This window comes from Candoia aspera, chromosome 1, assembly GCF_035149785.1.
Source record: "Candoia aspera isolate rCanAsp1 chromosome 1, rCanAsp1.hap2, whole genome shotgun sequence".
NCBI classification, from domain to species: Eukaryota; Metazoa; Chordata; class Lepidosauria; order Squamata; family Boidae; genus Candoia; species Candoia aspera.
The window spans coordinates 262,116,638-262,137,957 of NC_086153.1; the positions used below are offsets into that span (position 1 = coordinate 262,116,638).

Genomic DNA, 21,320 nt, shown 5'->3' on the forward strand with positions numbered 1-21,320 from the left:
TCCAAAATGCAGCAGCACAAGCAGCTTTTGGTGTATTTTGATATACTCATATAACACCATTGGTCAGGAAGCTGCACTGGCTCCCAGTAGGCTTCCAAATTGAATTCATGGTGCTGGTTACTGCCCATTAAGCCATATATAACATAGGACCAGACTTTTGCAGGCCTGCCTTTCCCCTACTGTTTCTGCCTGCCCCATCAGGTCTAGCAGAGAGGGCATGCACCAGGTCCCTCCATTAAACTATGCCATCTTGTTGGACACCAGAGCCATGTCTTTTCTGTGACTGCTGAACCTGTTCTGTAGAACAGAATTGTCCCACCCCTCCAATCCAGATGGCCCTGATCATGTTAGACTTTTGTAAGGCTCTGAAGACCTGGCTCTTCCTCCAGGTTTTGGGGCCAGGCAGGTGAGCTCTGTTGGCAATGTGTTTTTCGTTTGAAGGGTCATTGGTTAAGCAGGGCATCACAGACTTATACTGTTATGATGGTTTTAATCTTTGTATACTGCCCAGAGTCACTGTTGTGAGATGGGCAGCTGTATAAATGGTAATCAATCAATCAATCAATCTCCTACTGCAAGTCTGATTTTTTTCTCACTGAAAAAAGTGATCAGTTACACTGAAGTTTTGCAATCCCTTAAAGGATTCCTTACATTCAGGTTTTTATCTTCAGCTTTTCAAAATCTGAAAGCTGAAGTTCTTAATCCTTTCTTTTGTAACATGGATGAATATTTACATATAACTTCCATCTATTTAATATGTCACGATCCTATGTGCTGCTTATTTTGATAAGCAAGTTACAAATTAAAGCTTTTGTATAGACTGCTCTATTCATTCACTGTTTTAAGCTGAAGATTTTTAATAACAGGCTGAACTTGCAAATATTTTCTAAGTCCCACTAACATTCTACTTCCCCAACATTGTTAGGGTTGTACTATTAAATAACTTAATTAGTAAGAATATGTTTAAAAAATAAATAAAATATAAGAAAGAAGTTTTAAAAAAAATACACCACCTTTATATACATTCTTTCAGGTCATGTTCTTCAGCTAATGCCACTAAGAATCTGTATAATTAACTGTTAAAATCTATGGCAGTGTTTTTCAAACTTGGCACCTTTAAGATGCTGGCTGGGGAATTCTGGGAGTTGAAGTCCACACATCTTAAAATTGCCAAGTTTGAAAAACACTGACCTATGGCTTGGTACATGACATAAACTATTGCACTACCATCATCAACATACATAAATTAGGGCCTTGCACATTGCACATACGTGCAGTGTGCACATTAGCATCATTTGTTAGTGATGAACAACTATAATAATTTTACTGAATTAAAAATACAATGGTGATTCATCAGATCATAGTTTTAATACTGAGAGAACCGAAAGCTTTTTCCAAACATGAAACAATTTGAACCTTTTTCTAAAGCTGTTCAGTGATGGAATCCTTTGATTAAAAAAACACAAGGCACTATTACTATGATGCACTGATGCTACAATGGACCTTTTAATTAAAAAGTACAGTTTTGTTACAGTATTTGATACAACTCATTTCAAAATATCTGAAGGTCACACTGGGTACTTCAGTTTGTTTTTCCTGTTACATCAGTATACAACTTACAGAGCTGTTCTTGAGAACCCTGTTGATGTAAGTCTTGTTCTCTTGAAACAGAAGAACTAGAAGAAACAATTCGTTTAAATCAGGTTTATTTCAGGAAAGTTATTAATTTGAAGTGTACATAGCCCTGACAGTTTCAGAATAGGGCAGATGTGGATATTTGCAAAAAAAAAAAAAAAAAACAGTATGTGAAAGTATGTCTCTAACTATATAAAGATAATGCCTCTTGGTGGTTAGGATAACTGAATCAAAGTAAACAGTAACAAGAACGAAGATACGCAGGTCTCTTCCATTATTCCAGATATTCAGATGTATTGAAAAACTACTTGGAAAGTATGTTAAGCTCAAAATAAATCAAGGCTCATCCGTTTATGGAAAGTGATGTAACTAAAGGATCTCCCAACAGGATCATTCAGCATGTAAACCATTTAGAGCTGGAGAGAAGATTGGATATTTCTAAAAGTTAATTTTTTTTCCAGTTGGAAAGAAATTTGAAGCCTTCTTTAGGTATTGACAGAACTTAAGTTACCTACAAACCAGATTTGTAACTCACTTTCATTCAGAATCCTAGCAGCAAGAAGTACAGCCTTAACAAGTGCATCACCTTCACAAAGACAAATAAGCCTATCTGTCAAAGGATCACTGCATGGAAGGGGAGCAGGAGTTAGGTCCATTCAGCTTGGTAGAAGTATCTTAGCTTGCATGCTGATAAGCAGCTGATCAAAATGGTCCATTTTGATAGCTTTCATCCAAAGGTGCAAGCAGGGAATGCTTTCGTCCTCAAACTAGAGACCATCAACATCAGAGGGAGCCATCTCTGGTGGTGATACACTGGTGATAGCCATTATTATTGTTTAAGAGCTAGGTGGCTTATAAATAAAATAAATTTTAAAATAAATAAAAATTCTGGCCTAAGGGCTTTGTTTTTTCCCTTTAACCCTGTGTTTCTCAACCTTAGCAACTTTAAAATGCATAGACTTCAACTGGCTGAGTCCACATGTCTAAAAAGATGCTAAGGTTGAGAAACACTGCTTTAACCTGTTCCTTCAATGAACATCTCAGTAGTTCACTATACTAATGGTCACCTGTAACAATAATAATCCTTTCAGAAGTTCAAAATCCTTGTGTTTAAAATTCTTCTGATGAAACGAACAAACAACCCCCCTCCAACAAATTAGTCCAACATATAAATGTTTTCTATAATGCAGTTCTCATTCTGGAATATGAATATGGCATTCAGGATCAATTTCAGAAAGCTTTAACTCTAAATTCTATGGATATCACACACAAGCTTTAAAAAAAGGGAACTTAAAAAAAGTTTAATGTTAAGTGGAAAGTTTGGCAACTCTTTTTAGAAATAAAAGATTCAGACTGGATTTGCTTTTTGTAATCAGAACCACAACCTTAGTGCAATATGATATTTATTTCTTACAGTAATTTTGGTTGCCATACAAGAGTAGTAAGGATTAGGGAAAGTGCAAGTTACAGGAGCTTGATTTTGTTTTATCAGTTGGAAATTAGAGGAATTAAAGCACAAAAATTACAGCAACATAGATAACGTGAACATAGTTGTTACACAAACCATACCAAAAACATTACTCTCTAGAAAAGAAAAAAAAAGATGTAATGAGAAAATTATCATTATTAGAGGCTCATACACAGAGTCATTGCCAGATCAACTGGATAATGCTTATTTGTAAAGGAACTCAGAAAAATCACTTTTATTAACTTAAGTACCACAAAGAGCTAGCTTCTGTGATATGTAAATTCTGTAAATCAACAGTCACATATAGTCATTTTATAATATATGAATCAAAACTAGACACCTAGGGAAAGGAGTCTGTGTAGTTATACACAATTTACATCTTGTGTGGTTTTGGTATTGTATACACAAATATTACAGAAACTAAGCATGTAAATGCAATTTATTAAATTACAGTATATAAACAAAAGTTGTTCCTAAAACCTGGAATATCATAACAAGATTATTTTTATCACTGTATTTTGCACCATCAAAGTAGCATAACATTAAAAGGGCCAATCTACTCCTGACATTTTCAACATTGACCAAAATGCTAGGAGAATGCTGCATCTTTTACTATTGCTCTCTATTATAAAGCCATCAAACAGTGCTAAAGACTATTTCAGCTTGCCCAAGGTGTTTTTCTTGATGTAAAGCAGTTCCTTGCAGGCCCTATTACTCTCTAGATCAAAAGACATTATGTAAAAATAAATTATTTCATTAGCTCTTTGATGTTTAAAGTGTTCTCTAATAATTATATTGTACTCCTCACTATGTAAGTGCCTGAAAAAGATACATGGGCAAGAGACCCCTTTTAAGAAAGGGAGTACCGTCACCTATAATTCATTTACATATCACCATATATTAAACAGTAAAAGGTATTAACAGCAGCTTAAAAGTAATTTTCCCTATTTTTTTTTTCTCCTATCACTTGTCCTAATGCATTTTCTGGCACATTATAGAGGTAACACCAACTGCACTCAGAGAAATAAAAAAGGAGCATGGCATCATGGTTTATTTACTGAATTCTGCATTATCACCAAATGGAAGACAATGATGTCAGAATCATCTTATTTTTACACCCTTCCCCTGCCCCACCAAAAGAAATTTTGATGATTTTTTTGTTGTTGCCATCAAATATGTGAATATTGTCCTCTAGATACAACTATATCAACATTTTAATGGTTTTGCACTGAAACTTGATTTTAATTACAAATCCACTTGGAGTATTCAAGTGTGGATAGAAATCGGAAAAGAATCTAAGAGACAAAAACTTAAAAGACCAGTTTTGATAGCAGAAGGAGGGGGGCTGACTATTTTTTATAATTATCCACTGTATTGTTAATTGTTACCAGGTTTGAAGAGACACATCATCTGAAGAAGTTTTAGCAAAGATAGAAAATATAACACAGCTCTGCTGGTTCAGATGCATCCAAATGATATTGATTTAAAAAGGTCAAGACTTAATACTTATTCCACAGAAATAGTAGTAAATCACAAAAGTTTTTTTTTTAATTTCTAGCACTGAAGTGGCACAAAGGCTGCCCAGTAGACCAGCCACTTATATTTTTAAAATATTGTGCTTATAAACTATCTGTACAACTATTTAAACTTGCAATAAAGAAAGATATTGAAATTGCTGAACTTTATGTACTAATTCTAGGGCTGTTGCAGACCCCTAATTAGACATTCAGTTGTGAGAAAATAAAATTATAATTAGAGATAGGCTGGGACATATTAAGAAATGAACTGAGATGCCTTCCAATTAAATGATTAAGCAACCACACATGTACAGGCTAAATTATTCATGAAACTGTGAACCACAACATTGCTAATGTGGATTATTTATGGTGGGAGAGAGAGTAAGTAAAGAGAATATTTACCAAACCAAATCTGAAAATATGTATGCCTGGCAAAAGAACTTTTGTACTTTTAAAAATCCACTCTAAATTTCATAAACAGTTTTGAACATAATTTTGTCTTAACCTTTTCTTTAATTTGCAAGATCCAGGACTAAGTGGATTCTCCTAAAACACAGTAGTTTGTATGGGAAGGAAGCACAGAAGAATCCTGCAGTTCAGTTTTAAGCAAAAGATTATTATTAAGATGAAACTCTTGATCTCCATTTTTAGAAAAATTGTCCCTTGCATATATAACAGGTACCTACAGTTTTCATGAAACTATTTCAGTAACATGTACCTTTATTAGTATTTTCATTTCATACTTCTTACAGATGCCAGGCAACATCTTCCTAATACAATAAGACAGTAACGATTTAAATCCACTTCCATAAGTAAACAGGCTTGTGCCACGCAGATTCATCAAGAGCTGGTTTCCTTAAGAAGGCAAGAATAAGCAGGTCAAAGATCCAAAGAACTTTTTCGAGGTGAAGAAGCCACCTCTGTACAGTTAGTTTTGACTGCAGCTTGTGCATTGATTTGTGCATCCACATACAAAATTGCAGAAGGGAAATTCACCATGCTTTCTATGACACTATGGGGATCACAATTGTAATAAAGTCCACTATCACACGCGATCACTTTGATCCAGCAAAAGTAACCTTCACATAAAACAAAGTTCTTTAAAAAGTGGAACTTAACTCTATTTGGGAAGCCAAAACACTGCTCCCCCCATCCAAAACCCACCCTCACTGATGCTCTTGTAAAAAGAGGAGACATCTAATCTTGGTACCTGTTTCCACCTAAAAGAAAAGGTCTTGTGCAATATTGTCCAAACAACTCAATCCTGTATGAGAGAAAATCAAAACAGGCTTGATAAATGCTTACTATTTTGAAAGTTCGAACCTGAAATACTTACCTATCATCCAGTCCATCACAAAGAAATCTTGAAAGGATCTTACTTGAACTACTATCTGACTGTGCACAGATATCTTCAATTCCAATTTCTTACAAATAGTTTTAGTTTTATTTTAGGTAGCTAAGATCTCTTACATAGCTTTCAGACATCATACTGCATTATAAATGAAAAGAAAGCATGCCTAAAAACTATGCGGCAATTTGGAAAGGCACTAAACATAAATGGAAAAATAAAGACTTAAAAGTCAAGTAACAGAATTACACTGGATGACAAGAACTAACTTCATTTCCAAAGAAATCAACATAATAATCAAGCCAAAAACTTCTGACATTTTTTTAAATCTCTGGCAATACTATGAACGTATAGAAGTTTTTAAAAAATCAGTAAATACATCATGAAAAACATGAATTTTAGCAGAAAATTAAATGGCAGAACTAACCGGGAATCAGTATAGAAAAACTGAAAGGAGAAGTTGTCTGACCACAGCAATGGGACTGAGTCCAACAATCATATGAAATATTAGTCATATGAAAGCAGATTGCAGAAAGAGCTGGACACAACATGTTATAGTACATGGAGAAATACCTGTGGGTTTTAAACCAAAAAGACGATGACACATTATTTTTCAAGCAGAAAGGCATTTCTAACAGAAAACCAATCCATACATTAAAAAAGGAATGATATTTGTATGTGTCCCAGCAATAAAAATATAAACTTTTGAAATAATATCAATATGGTCCGAGCTTACAAATGTGTTTTTTTAAGTTCACAATTATTTCCATTCTTTATTTTCTCTCTTACTTGCCCCATCCATTTTTAAAATATTTGGTCCCATTAATGTGGATTGACATGAGATTGATTCTGGACATAGGTTTGCAATCTAACTGATACTTTTTAATTTGGTGCTACTCTCGGGGAGCCAAGGCATTTGGGGTGTTTTGATACCAGCCTATCTCTATTTATAACAAAGGTTTGTGAGGCAAGACCAGCCATTCCTATCTGTCCAACAGCTGTTTCAAGGCTCTTTCTATGTTCATTCTGTGACCAACCCTAGTCACGCCAAGGTCTATCAAGTCTTCCTTCTGAAGGTTTGGCAAGTGAGTGCCATCTATTTCATTATCCATAAAGGTCTCTTTATGTTCACCTAAGTTTAAACTTTCCAACCAATCTGCCACATCTGGTTTAGTCCACAGGTGGACAGGTTTAGTTGTAAAAGGCTTATTTGAGACTGGCTGTTGCAATATTGAGGGAGAAGGAGACCTGCTGCGCCCGGTATTCAAAGCAAAGAGGTCTCCAGAAGGAGGCTGGCTGGGTAGGCTAAAAACATCAGGAGTTGGAGAAGGAGATGCAGCTGGAACAGCAGCAGGCAAAGGAGCAGGCAGGATGTCTTTACTTATCTCTGTTGGTGAAACCACTGGGCTTGGAGCATGTCTGGCTCCTGATGTCCTGCTATCATAGTCCGGGACTCTGCTCTGCAGAGTGATGGGCTGGCTAGTTCCAGGCCGAACAGTAAAAGTGACGGTTGAACTCCGGGTACCTGAGACTGTGCTCATGACTTCTGTGCTCCTGAAACAAAAATGAACAAAAAATATTTAGACTTTCATTAAGTCACATAGATTAATCTCAGTGCTATTCCATATTAAAAGTTAGAAATATATGTATATAGGTTATAAATACATACAACTTTATAAAAACAACAATAGTATCAACATTATAAGCAACTTTTTAAATGATTTAAAAACTAAAGGCTATTATCTTAAACATACTATTAACATCCTATGACATGCCATTAAACGCTTGTGAAACAGAATGAGGTAGCAGTTCCTTTAGAAGATCCTCAGAAACAGAACAATGGACACAATCACCAGAGTTAAATGTCATTTTTGTTATTGTAATGCAATTTTTGTTTACTGCCCACATCTCATAAAAAGGAAGGAACCTGCAATACAAGATAGCAGCTTGCTGAATATCGTATGCCAAAGCTACGGTGTTAAATGTGCTAATGGTCAATCCTATCAGGTAATCTTGAAGAATATTATGAATACTTCTGGCCCTTCTTACTTACCTGTACAGGTGGTCCTTGCTTAACAACCACTTGGTCAGTGACCATTTGAACTTACAACAGTGCTGAATGAGTGCTCCTTATGACCAGTCCTAGAAGTTCCAGCCATCGCAGTGTCCTGCACTCATGACTGCCAATTGTAGCCTTCATTGCCGGCTTCTAACAAGCAAAGTCAATGGGGAAGCCAGCAGGAGGTTGCAAGTGGTGACCATGTGATGGTGTGCTTAATGATAGTGCAGGATTTGCTTAACAATGGCAACTGGAAGTGCTGGAACTGCCATTGCTAAGTGGTGCAATAATGTGATGTCATGCTTTACAATCACATTACTTGGTGATGGACATTCCAGTCCCAATTGCTGTCGTTAACCGAGGACTATCTGTACGCTTTTCATAAGCGCGTGACACCAGCATATCTTATTTGCAAAGTAACAGTGAAACATTTCTGGTGTGTTTACATTTATCTTATAAATGATAAGTTGTACATACTCATTTATTCACTTATTGAAGCAAGTAATTCATTAAGTTGGGTTAGTTACATTATAGCATCACTCTGGTGTCTCTTTAGATTTTATAAATCTTTTGCCTTCTACTAAAGATTTCCATGCAGAAGAACAATTACCCTATGTTTCTTTGTTCCAATTTAATTCCTTTTGAGGCTGAAATCTTATACCTCCTTAGCAATAAGATCCATGGATCAAGAGGTTACAGTTCAGGTGACTAAACATCTATTTAAGTGCAATATGTTCTATAAAATGAAGCTCATGGTGGGATTAGCCATTGATTTCAATGGGAGGGACTGCAACCATGCTTCACATGTTTATGGCAATTAAGGAACTTGTACGAATGCCTGAACAGTAATACTTTGTTCCATACTTTAATACTCTTATGTACATGTACATGTTATGTAAAATTATTCTTTCACATTATATTATTGCATTATACCAGTAAATATACCCAATAAAAAGCAGTAGGTGAATTTTAATTATTTTGAACTATTTTAATACGATTTAAATAAAGTGTTATTTACAAAACAAAATTTACTAGCAGAAAGTCTGCTGCAATTGTTTGGCTATAAAACTATCACCCCAAATTTCTATGTTCTTTTAAGACAAGCAAAACAACCCACTATCTTCATTTAGAAGTAAGTCCTACTGAGTTCTACAGGCCTTTTTCATAACTATGGCCTGATATTTGCATGTGCTTCCAAGTTGGTGGGATGTGGATAACAGTAAATTATTTGCAAAATAATCTCTAGATTACAGATCCATAGCTTGTTTAGAGGCTATTCTAAAAAAGCATGCTTGGGGTAAAACTGGCTTTTGATTTCACTTGTGACATGCTGGCCAAAATGTGCCTACACTGACTGGCATTGTCCTTAATGTTAGCAGGAAATGGAACATATGGCATGCGTCTGACTAGGGCTGATCATCTAGTGTACAACTTTTCTAATTTTAAAGGCATGATATGAAAGCTTCAACTGGGCAAAGCCATGATGGGCGACTAAAGTCAGTGTAAATGGCCCACTGGCTACTGCTGGAGTGGAATGACAAAACTAGTGCTTTAATGCCATGCTGCAAGCTCTACCCTTTTATATATTCTTTGTGATGTAAGGGGTGGAGCTTGAATGAGATGTCAATATGCTCATTCATTATTCCGATTAAGCCATTGGATTCTGCCGATGCCTTTGCTATGCCCATCTGATGTTAACACACAGGGAGGCTTGAGCCTTGGAATCTAAGAGATGTATGAGGAAGCAGAGGAAGACAGATTAATCTCCCAACAGAATGAATGGAAAGTGAACATTAAGGAAACAGAGTATGGAAGCTGCTTGAAACAGAGTGAAAAGAATTACAGTATGTTATAAAGTTCCAAAGAATTGTATGGAGTTATTCTAATGGGAAGTATAAAAGAAGTTGCTTGGTAGAACGGTAACAGGAATGTGGCTATGGATAAAGGGAAAAATAATGGAGTGGTTGTGGTTGCTGCAAAAAATGAGAAGAATATGTATGAAGAAAAAGGTAATTGCAAACATATGTCAAAAAAGCAAAGATAACACTTGTATGAAGCAGAGAAAACAGTTAAGGTTGAAAACTTGAGGTAATAAAGCATGCAGGTGATTTGGGGGAAATTTTAAAATTTGTTTGGAAGGGGTTGGAGAAGAGGACTAAACCAGGAGCCTCCAACAGGGTGAACAGAACCTTTTTAAAAACGATGACATAATTTGAGATGACATTAAAGTGAGGGAATATTATGAGGACTATTTTTGATATTTACATGGGAATCCAAGGATACACTGAACAGTAGAATTCAAATAAATCTAGAAATATTAATGTCCAAGAAAAATACTGATAAAAAGGAAATCCTAAATGAGAATATTGGAAAATGGCAAGATGTAGTTGGCATAACCAAAGGAATCTTAAAATATATAATTTCCTTGTGAAAGGGCTATTGTGACATTGTGTCTGAAGACTGAATCTGTGCAGGACGACCGGAAGAATGCTGTTACTGCTCCCTATGTAAAGGGAAAGGTAACAAGAGTGAATGCAAAAACTACAGCGGGATTAAGTTATTATGTATCTCTGGGAAGGTGCTTGGCAGAATTCCGATTGAAAGGATACCAGAGGCAAAAATCAGGAAGTTCAGGGCAGCTTCATGCTGGGCAGGGAGCGCACAGAGTTCAACAGTCATTGAGAAATGTATGAATGCATGAGAGAGTTTATTGTATATTTGTTGATTATGATATGATAAAGTGAATAGGCTTGGACAATGAAATATTTTGTAAGACCATGAACACTGGCTGCTGAATGCAATGAGAAAAGGAGATGATGGAAGTAAAACATGCATGGAATAAATAAAATGCTTAGTAAATGATTAAACACTGAGCAGGGAATAGGTAAGGATATGTGATGTTCAACTGGTTGTTTAATGTATTTATGGATAAATGCAAAAGATGGCATGTAGTGATGTGTTGGTTGTATTCTGATTATGCCTTGTTGTTAGCTGAAAACCTGAACATTTCACAGTAAATATAAGAAAATTATATGATGAAACAAGGAAAAGAAAGAAAATAATTACAAATTACTATAAACAACCAAAAACTACAATAAGTAAATACAAGTACAGGTAGTCCTCACTTAACCTCTGCCTGTTTAGAGACTGTTCAAAGTTACAATGGTGCTGAAAAGTAACTTTACAACCGGTCCTTGCACTTACGACTGGCGCAGCATCCCCATGGTCATGTGATTGAGATTTGAGCACCTTGCAACTGTCAGGCGTTTACAACCATCATAATTTGTGTGCTTCACAGCCAGCTCCTGACAACCAGAGTCAATGGAGAAGCCAGCAGTAAAATAGCAAGTCATGGTCACTTGACCATGTCATTTAGTGATGGAGTTGCTGGTCCCAATTGTGGTTGTGAAGCATAGAACTATGTGTAGGTGAATCCGAATATTTGGTCAAATATTTAACAAAAATGGGGAAATGAATGCAGAAATTTCAAGATGTGCAAAAGCTAGTATAAAGATAATAAATAGTACACAGCATGTTGTAAGGAATGAATGCTTGTCAAAAGAAGTGAAAATAAATGTATGAGAGTGATTAGAATTGGATGTGCCAAGGGAAACAAAAAAACGAAGTGGGAAACTTAAGCAGTGCATGTGGTAAAACCAGAAGGTCAAGAATTGATGGATATTGAATTAATTTAGACTGAACACAAAAATGAGTAGTCAGTATGAAGGAAGTATGTTCAGATGGTTTGATCATATAGAGAGAACAAATTAGGACCAATTCATAAAACAAATATATGAAGGCAGAGCAAACAAATCAAGAGAAAAGGGAAGATGAGAAAGTTATGATTGGGCAGAGTTGATGAGATCCTGAAAAACAGAGAGGCTTAAAGTACAAAAAACCATGTAAAATTGGTGTATGAATGTGGTGGAAGCAAGAATGATTTACAAGGATAGAAAATATGGAGAAGTATAATGAATGGTATAATGAATTTGGAAAACACAAGAATGGCCATAAGATTGGAAAAAATCAACTTATATCCCCATACCAAAAAAGGGAAACACTAAAGAATGTTCAAACTATCAAACAGTGGCACTTATTTCACATGCCAGTAAGGTAATGCTCAAAATCCTGCAAGGTAGACTCCAGCAACTCATGGAGCGAGAATTGCCAGATGTACGAGCTGGGTTTAGAAAAGGCAGACGAACTAGGGACCAAATTGCCAATATCCGCTGGAAAATGGAAAAAGCCTGGGAGTTTCAGAAAAAGATCTATTTCTGGTTTATTGACTATTCTAAAGCCTCTGTGTGGACCATAACAAACTGTGGAAAGTTCTTAGCAGTATGGGGATACCAAGTCATCTTGTCTGCCTCCTGAAGAATCTGTATAACGACCAAGTAGCAACAGTAAGAACAGACCATGGAACAACGGACTGGTTTAGGATTGGGAAAGGAGTACAGCAGGGCTGTATACTCTCACCCTACCTATTCAACTTGTACTCAGAACACATCATGTGACGTGCTAGGCTGGATGAATCCAAGACTGGGGTTAAAATGGCTGGAAGAAACATTAACAACCTCAGATATGCAGATGATACCACTTTGATGGCTGAAAGCGAGGAGGAACTGAGGAGCCTCATGACAAAGGTGAAGGAAGAAAGTGCAAAAGCTGGCTTGCAGCTAAACCTCAAAAAAACCAAGATTATGGCAACCAGCTTGATTGATAACTGGCAAATAGAGGGAGAAAATGTAGAGGCAGTGACAGACTTTGTATTTCTAAGTGCAAAGATTACTGCAGGCACTGACTGCAGCCAGAAAATCAGAAGACGTTTAATTCTTCGGAGGAGAGCAATGACAAAGCTCGATAAAATAGTTAAGAGCAGAGACATCACGCTGACAACAAAGGTCCGCATAGTTAAAGCAATGGTGTTCCCCGTACTACCATATGGCTGCGAGAGCTGGACCATCAGGAAGGCTGAGAGAAGGAAGATCGATGCTTTGGAACTGTGGTGTTGGAGGAAAATTCTGAGAGTGCCTTGGACTGCAAGAAGATCAAACCAGTCCATACTCCAAGAAATAAAGCCAGGCTGCTCACTTGAGGGAATGATATTAAAGGCAAAACTGAAATACTTTGGCCACATAATGAGAAGGCAGGACACCCTGGAGAAGATGCTGGTACTAGGGAGAGTGGAAGGCAAAAAGAAGAGGGGCCGACCAAGGGCAAGGTGGATGGATGATATTCTAGAGGTGATGGATTTGACCTTTGGGGAGCTGGGGGTGGTGACAACTGACAGGAAGCTCTGGTATGGGCTGATCCATGAAGTCACAAAGAGTCAGAAGTGACTGAATGAATAAACAACAAAATAATGAATGGCAGTGGACTAAACTAGACTGAATTAAATTAAATGTTCTTTTATTTCCCATCTTTAATTTCTTTAGCTTATTATTTCACATTACTTTTCTGCACTTTGCACAATGGAGCATATCTTGAAAGGGAATAGCATGAGTATGTGCATGTTGAAAAGTAACAGTTTTGGATAAAATATATGCAATGTTAAATGCTTCATTGCATATTACATTCATTTAAAAACACAGAGTTAGAATCCTCTAGCTAAGTTGCTACAACTGCAACAGAGGAGGGAGAGTAGAACCCTCTTCTCCTCTACTGATGTAAGGTTTTATTAAAATATTTCTTGGACTCCTATATGCGTATTTGAAATGGCAGATCTGAAAAAGCAATATTTAGGAATTATGGGGAGTGTTGCAGGGTGATAATTGTCAAGCATGCAACAGTTGTATAAAGCTTATTTTGATACCGAAAGGGGATTTCAACCAAATGCAACCAGCAGAAAGACTAGAAATTTTTGTTCACGTATAGGCCACTAATTATTATGTATTTATTTGCAGTACTACAACTATCCATGATCTACATGAACAGGTTTCCAAGACAGATCATCTGAGAACCATCATGCTAGCTGTTGCTATTTCATGATCCCATCCTTTAAAAAGTACAAGAATATATAGAATTATAGAATCACAGGGCTGGAAGGGAACATTTATGCCATGTAATTCGATCCTCTTCTCAAATCAACTTGTCATCCATAGATTTCTTGGTAACAATATGGAAATGGTTTGCCATCGCCTTCTCCTGCAACATCCTTGACCAATGTCTAGCCAGCCTTTTCATGAAGACTTCCAGCAAAAGGGAGCCCATCACCTACCTACGTAACTGAAATTTTGAACTATAGAGATTTCATGAGCCTTATAATCAGTTGTAGATGTAGAGTGATATGCTGAGTAAATATAGAGTCTCAACAGCAACACAGAAACAACATTTAAGTAGTTTAGTCATTTGCTATGGTTTGTTCCTCTGAGATGAGACATTTCTGTCAGTTGCAGTAGTATTTCAGATTAATTAAATGGGTTTATTAACACAGATTCTGCCAGATTTAACTGTTATTCTTCTCAAGTGCAAAAAGCACATTTGTAAATAGGGAAGCATGCAAACAAGAAGCCCATCTTCAGAATCAGCCAAAGGCATACATCTCGTGACATCTTATTTAAGTAGATAGCTGTCAAGTTTTTTAAAGAGCCACAGGACCCTTCTTTTGCAGCTGCAGCAGCAGATAAACACAGCCACTAGGCCTATGCAAATAATTCCATTGGCACAAAGCTAGTACTTGGCACATCAAGGAGGTTGTACCTCTCAAAGTTTCAGTGATGCTGCTTGGAGATCTTTCCCCAGTCTTCTCTGAGCATCTTGACACAGCCACACCAAGCCGTGAAGAGATGCCACCCCTTGATTCTTCAAACACTGGGTCTAAAAGGTTGCTTTATGAAACACCCCTCTGAATCATTTGCACCAGAAGCTGTAAGACTATAAAACTATGAATGTGACACATCCCCTATGTCAAAATACTAACAATTCTTGCTCAGAAGTTTATCAATTTAAAAGCAAAGTCCATCTATATTCTCATATGAAACTTTTATTAAAAACGTTGTGAAAAACCTGATGAACTGTATCGTATATCACCCTATCAGAGCTGAAATGATCAAAGAAAACATAAACAGTGAGAATAGGATTACCAGATAGCAAATGGCATACTAAGGGCAATCAGATTCACTTAAACTGAGGTCTTCTCTTTCTTTTGCCAAGCAAAAGGTTGTATTTAAAACAATGAAATTGCCCTCTGAGAAGACTATAGTTGCAGTCCTTTATCAACAAACCTCCAGTGAATGCAATGACACTCAGTAACTGTTTATAGGATTATGTGGCAACGAATTCTATGAAACGCAAGCTTATTCTAAGATTCATTGATTTCAATTATATTAACAATATAGTTTTACAATCTGCAGCTGCATTGAAGTTAGCTTATCAATTGCTACACCAATACAATATCTGTTATGATTATATTAACAGTAACAGAATCAGCATCAGGTTTTGGGCTGTCATAGATAACGCCAGTGACCTCTTTGACAGCAGCACTGTTCCTTCTCCTTGGTGCTGTAGGCTGGAATACCAGTCACCAATAAAATCCAAACTAGCTATGGCTAGATCTGCTAATTCTCCCACATTGCTCTTAGCGTAGTTATACCCCAAATGCCTTGTGGAAGAATTAAACTAGTAAGTACCAGCCATGGCCACTCAAGTTCTACAGCTAAAGAAAGTACAGAACTGTGTCCAGGTGGTTCTAGCCAACATTTTTAATTGACAGGGAAGTGAGCAAGAGGCCCTCCTGACAGGGTCAACCCTGGGAAATTATAACCTAATATTAAATACTCCTAGCTACTTCCCTTTTGTATTTTTAAATGTCAGGGGAAATTTTGTTTATAATCTTTCAAGTAGTAGAATAGCGACTGATACTCTCATAGTCTTTCAGAGGTTTTATTCAGAAGAGCCTATTAAACATGCCATGTGTTATCTGCTATCCTGTACTGTTTATCTTTCCATGCAAATTACCTTTCTAGTGGTCACACTAGCCAGGAGTTTGAGGAACTGTAATCTCAATATATCTGGAGTGCGCTGGTTTGGGAAGAGCTATACTCCCACTAACTGCATGGCCTTTGATTCTCTGTCTATGGTCTCTCTGGTGTTTTGTCATCCTTAAACAATTAATTTCCTTTCTGCTAATCGTTACATTCCTCCTATTCCTTTGCTCCAAATTGCTTTCATTTTTTCAGTGATATATATATCCCCCACCCAGTATTTCTTGAAACTCATTTTCACAGCAGGTTAATATTTATTTACAGGGAAAACTATATGCCAAAACACTCCATTAATGGCCCTGGGTTGCTTTCAAGGAACAGCAAAGGCATTTATAAAAATATTAAACTGTAACAGAGATGAAATAGAAACACCAAAACTGAAATACTAAAAGGCCTGGAAAAATATGCTTGAGTCCCTTTCTAAACTGCAGTGAAGAGAGGGGTTACTTCAACCCTAGTGACACATATTGCATAATTTGGGCCCTGTGCCACATTTATGGGCCTGCTCAGTTAATGGTTGATGCCAAATATAACTGACGCAGGACCCATCAAAACAGTGTCCTACCACTGGCCTAAGTGTGCAGTGAAGATTATACAAGACTAGGCAGTCATCTAACTTGGTTGTGGCTATGTAAGTGTTTATTGTAAACCGCCCAGAGTCCCTCTGGTCGGAGGAGATGGGCGGTGACAAATCTGATAAATAAATAAATGAATATACACTATTTAGTTAATTATTTATTTGACATGTGGCTGCCAAATTGGAAAGACTTATCAGAATGCCAACAATAGTAAAAAAATATGCTATGGGAAAGTACATTACAAAACGTTTCAGCACCAGCAGTAGCCAGCAAACACTAAAGCTGTTTTATCTTGGGGTAAGGCTATGCCAGGTCTCTTTCTACCAGGTAAGCCATTAATCAGCCGTTACTGAGAAAGGACCATGCTTGCCACCAATGCTTTAGTGACTGTCTAGCATCAGCATTAGGCCTACATACTGCACTAGGCTGCAAATCTGTTCCTAAAGGAAGACTGCAATTCCATTCAGAACAGGCATACTTTATTTATTTATTTAATTTAATTTAATTTAATCGATTTCTATAGCTGCCCTTCTCAGCAAGTGACTCAGAGCAGTCCAAAATTCTCAGGTTCACCCAGAGAATCAGTAACAACTTGATCTTGATTACATTCACCTTACAGAGGTGTTTTGAATATCTTATTATCTAAAGTAATTACCTGTGGACCAGGTAGCTATGTCTGAAGATTTTAATCAAGTTTTAGATATTTCATTAGCTTGTTCCAGCTAAATATAACTTTTGTACATAGAAAAGGTTACAAGTTTATATGTTAGAGTTTAATTTGGTAGATATACTGTATAGTGACTTAAATCCTTTACAGCAAACATATACTTTTTTTTTCAACTCCACACCAGCCTTGTTCCTGACTTGATTATTTTTGTATATCAATCTTTAGTCAAAGAAATAGATAAAAGCTATATAGGCTCTACTGCAATAACTGTTCATGCAGCAATAATTTTGTCAATTACTGTAAGAAAAAGTAATCCTAATTATTCAAGATGACATTTAGATACTGTACATCATTACTAAAATAACCATTTTTATAAAACAGATGAAGCAAGATGTTAAGGAACTTCTCAGTACATATGTAGGACAACCTACACAGGAATTGTACAAAGTTTTGTGTCTGCTAAACAGGAACTTAATTCCCTTTATGCACTCAGTACAGAATATACACTAAATTGCATAAAGCGTTGATATTCAGGATGAGTAGAAAGACCTGGTAAATTATTGGCTTCTTGACTGAAACAGGTACAACAAACCAATATTATTTCTACTATCAAAGATGCTCAGGATAAAATATACAATTATTATGATCTAATAAATCAGCAATCTTTTGATTTTTTTTACATTCCACTTCAGATACTGAGTCAAAGGTAACTAAGAAATTACTACTTTTATACAATATTTCCCAATACAGTTTAAATATATGAATGTGAACTTGAAATATATACCCAAAATGGGAATATAAATACATACAAATGTAAACATAAAGAATGAAGGATTTACCAAGCACAAGGTTAGGGAAAAATTGTTTTATGATTGAAAGGTAGTGCCACCCTGGATTTGCAATCTTGAATTGATATGTGTCAGCTGAGAATCAAAGTAACAGAAAGCTTGGTTAATATTATTCCATATGGTCACTATGTAATGCTGTGTTTAAAAACTGTACTGCTTTCCATATGTATTATAACATGTTCTTGTCACTTTTTCCTCTTCTTCTTTGTTCTTTTAACATCTTCTTTCTTCCTCTAAAGCAATAAAGTGTTAAAAATGTACCTGATTGCAGCATAATTACATAAATATTGAGGTATTTAAAATTGAGAAACACACCAAAGAGAGAGGAAAATTCTACATGCTGTTTTAGTTAAGAGTTTCATCCTGGGAACATTATAACTACTGTTAATTTTATTAGTCCCCTTATCAAAGCAGCCATGGTAGGATATAACAAATAGGATAAATTGAGGTTACATCTGCTGTAAATTGTGCCATTCTTGTCTTCTTTCCTTCTTCATTGCCACTGGTTCTGTTCTATTAACATTCTCATTTTTCACCGGATCCAGCACTATTACACTGCAGGGCAACTGTCTGGTTCAGAAGCAAACTAAACATTTACTTGCTTATCTGGGGGAATGGGTACAAAGGTAGGTGGAAACAACTGCTTCTTCCTCTGCAGTGGCATCAGGATCTTTCAAAGTTTCTTACTCTGGTGCCTGGATCAGTTCAACAAAAATGGTATTGTGATGATATACCAAACTTCCTCACATTGAGGCACATTTTCAGATAAATCTGACAAAAATTAACTAATTTGTTCTTTTGTGAGTATCTTTTATGGATTCAATTTAATTATGGAATGAATTTGTTCTTCTGGCAATAATCTGTCTGATTCAAGAAAATCATAGTAGATGACAAAGTAGTCATTTTGTGGACATCCAAACCCAAACTTTTACAGCATGGTTATGCAGATAAATTAGATGTTCCTGTTACAGAAAAACATAACTCGAGTTTTCTAAAACATGTAAACTTTTCCTGTTCCAGGATTAAAAAAAAACAAACAATTTTAGGATGTAATTGTATAATTGTAGGTTGCAGGTTAAATCTGCAATAAGCTACAGATAAATATATATCATAGGAAGCACTCTGTAGAAGAATGCAGCTCAGCACTACATTGAAAAGTGACCGTGAAGTATACTTAGAATTGGTTCCATTAAAAATGGTGACCTCCACCTTACTTGGTAAAAGAACTGTTATGAAAATTCAGTAGTTGTACTTATAGGCTCCCTGTAGGGCATTTCTATAAGATGTGCAGGGAACTGAAGAAGTATCTGTGCTACTTCTCTGCCATTTAATGTTTGGCACCATCTGGTAAAAGACTCACTTGGGACACTGCAAATAAATCAGTCTGGGGTACAGTTTTGTTTTCATACGTTAATGTAATATTGCTCTGTCTTGGATTATACTTCCTCTGACAGTCATCATCAAATGAATGGGCCTCTCTGAAGTCTCTAGAAACTTAGTAACTTCAATAGGCTTTCTACAGCTCGAAAAGTTATCCATAAAAAAAATGTTCAAAAATAGAGCTGATTTCAATCTGTCTGACAAGTTACACCTACCAAACGTTTACCTTCTTAACAATAATAGGCCAGTCTACAAAAGGCTAAGTGTCAGATTTCACCTCTACTCCTGTCCAACAGTTTGATCCAACTAATTCAACTCCCATTTCTATTGTATATATTAAAGTACCTGAACTGGTTAAACTTATACAATCCCTTACCAAATAAGCAAGCAAGCAAGGAAGCTGTGGGTCATTATTGCAAGTATGTATTTTTAAGTACTTACAAGTGTAAAACAAACATTTCAAAGCTGTAAATACTGTACCCAGTATTTCAAACAAGTTAAGTTGTAGTGGATAACAGCTAAAAAATAAATGTTCTTTATAAAAAATGGATGAAAGAGTCCCAGGTATGATCAGAAAACATTTCTATATGCTCATGTGGGATTATACTTGTCTTTCCCCACTATCCTTTACATCACTCCATGCTATTCCAAAGGGCATCTGAATTTTCAGGAAAGGATTCTGGGAAGAGTGATGGATTGTGGCAGGAATCATAAAAAACATTGACATATGCATGGAATTAAACCTGAGGATCTCAGTCTCTACTTGCATATTTTTGTATCTCTAGCTGTATTTACTTGAGCAAAGGATCGTTACCTTGTCGTGGTGCTGGAGCTTGAGCACCTCAATGATGCTATGAGCTAAACCATGAAGGGCCACCCAAGACGGGAAGGTCATGACAGAGAGGTCAGACTAAATGCGATCCCTGGGGAAGGTAATGGCAACCCACCCCAGTATTCTTGCCGTGAAAACTAAATGGATCAGTACAACCAGAGATATGTCGGTATACCATCGGAAGATGAGACCCCCAGGTCGGAAGATGGTCAAAATGCTACTGGGGAGGAACAGAGGATGAGTTCAACTAGCCCCAGACGTGATGACGCAGCTAGCTCAAAGCCGAAAGGACGGCTAGCGGCCGACGGTGCTGGTGGTGAACGGCGAATCCGATGTTCTAAGGATCAACACACCATTGGAACCTGGAATGTAAGATCTATGAGCCAGGGCAAATTGGATGTGGTTATTGGTGAGATGTCAAGATTAAAGATAGACATTTTGGGCGTCAGTGAACTGAAATGGACTGGAATGGGCCACTTCACATCAAATGACCACCAGATCTACTACTGTGGACAAGAGGACCACAGAAGAAATGGAGTAGCCTTCATAATTAATAGTAAAGTGGCTAAAGCAGTGCTTGGATACAATCCAAAAAACGATAGAATGATCTCAATTCTAATTCAGGGCAAGCCATCTAACATCACAGTGATCCAAATATATGCCCCAACCACAGATGCTGAAAAAAGAGATGTTATTTTCATCACGGGAGACTGGAATGCTAAGGTGGGCATTCAAAGGATACCTGGAATTACAGGTAAGTATGGCCTGGGAGAACAAAACGAAGCAGGACATAGGCTGATATAATTTTGCCAAGACAACTCACTCTGCATAGCAAACACTCTCTTCCAACAACCTAAGAGACGACTTTATACATGGACTTCACCAGATGGACAACACCGAAATCAGATTGACAACATCCTTTGCAGCCAAAGGTGGGGGACATCTATACAGTCGGTAAAAACAAGACCTGGAGCTGACTGTAGTTCTGATCACGAACTTCTTATTG

The 21,320-nt window shown here is 36.7% G+C and overlaps 1 protein-coding gene across 1 annotated transcript in view; it reads right to left on the reverse strand.

Moving 5' to 3' along the window:
• Positions 1-1,748: 1,748 nt before the first annotated feature.
• SHANK2 (SH3 and multiple ankyrin repeat domains 2) overlaps positions 1,749-21,320 on the reverse strand; it is a 362,929-nt gene continuing 343,357 nt past the window's right edge. Inside the window, exon 24 of the mRNA XM_063289598.1 lies at positions 1,749-7,522. Coding sequence (XP_063145668.1) covers positions 6,952-7,522 — 571 coding nt within the window. The 3' untranslated portion in view covers positions 1,749-6,951. The remainder of the gene's footprint in view (positions 7,523-21,320) is intronic.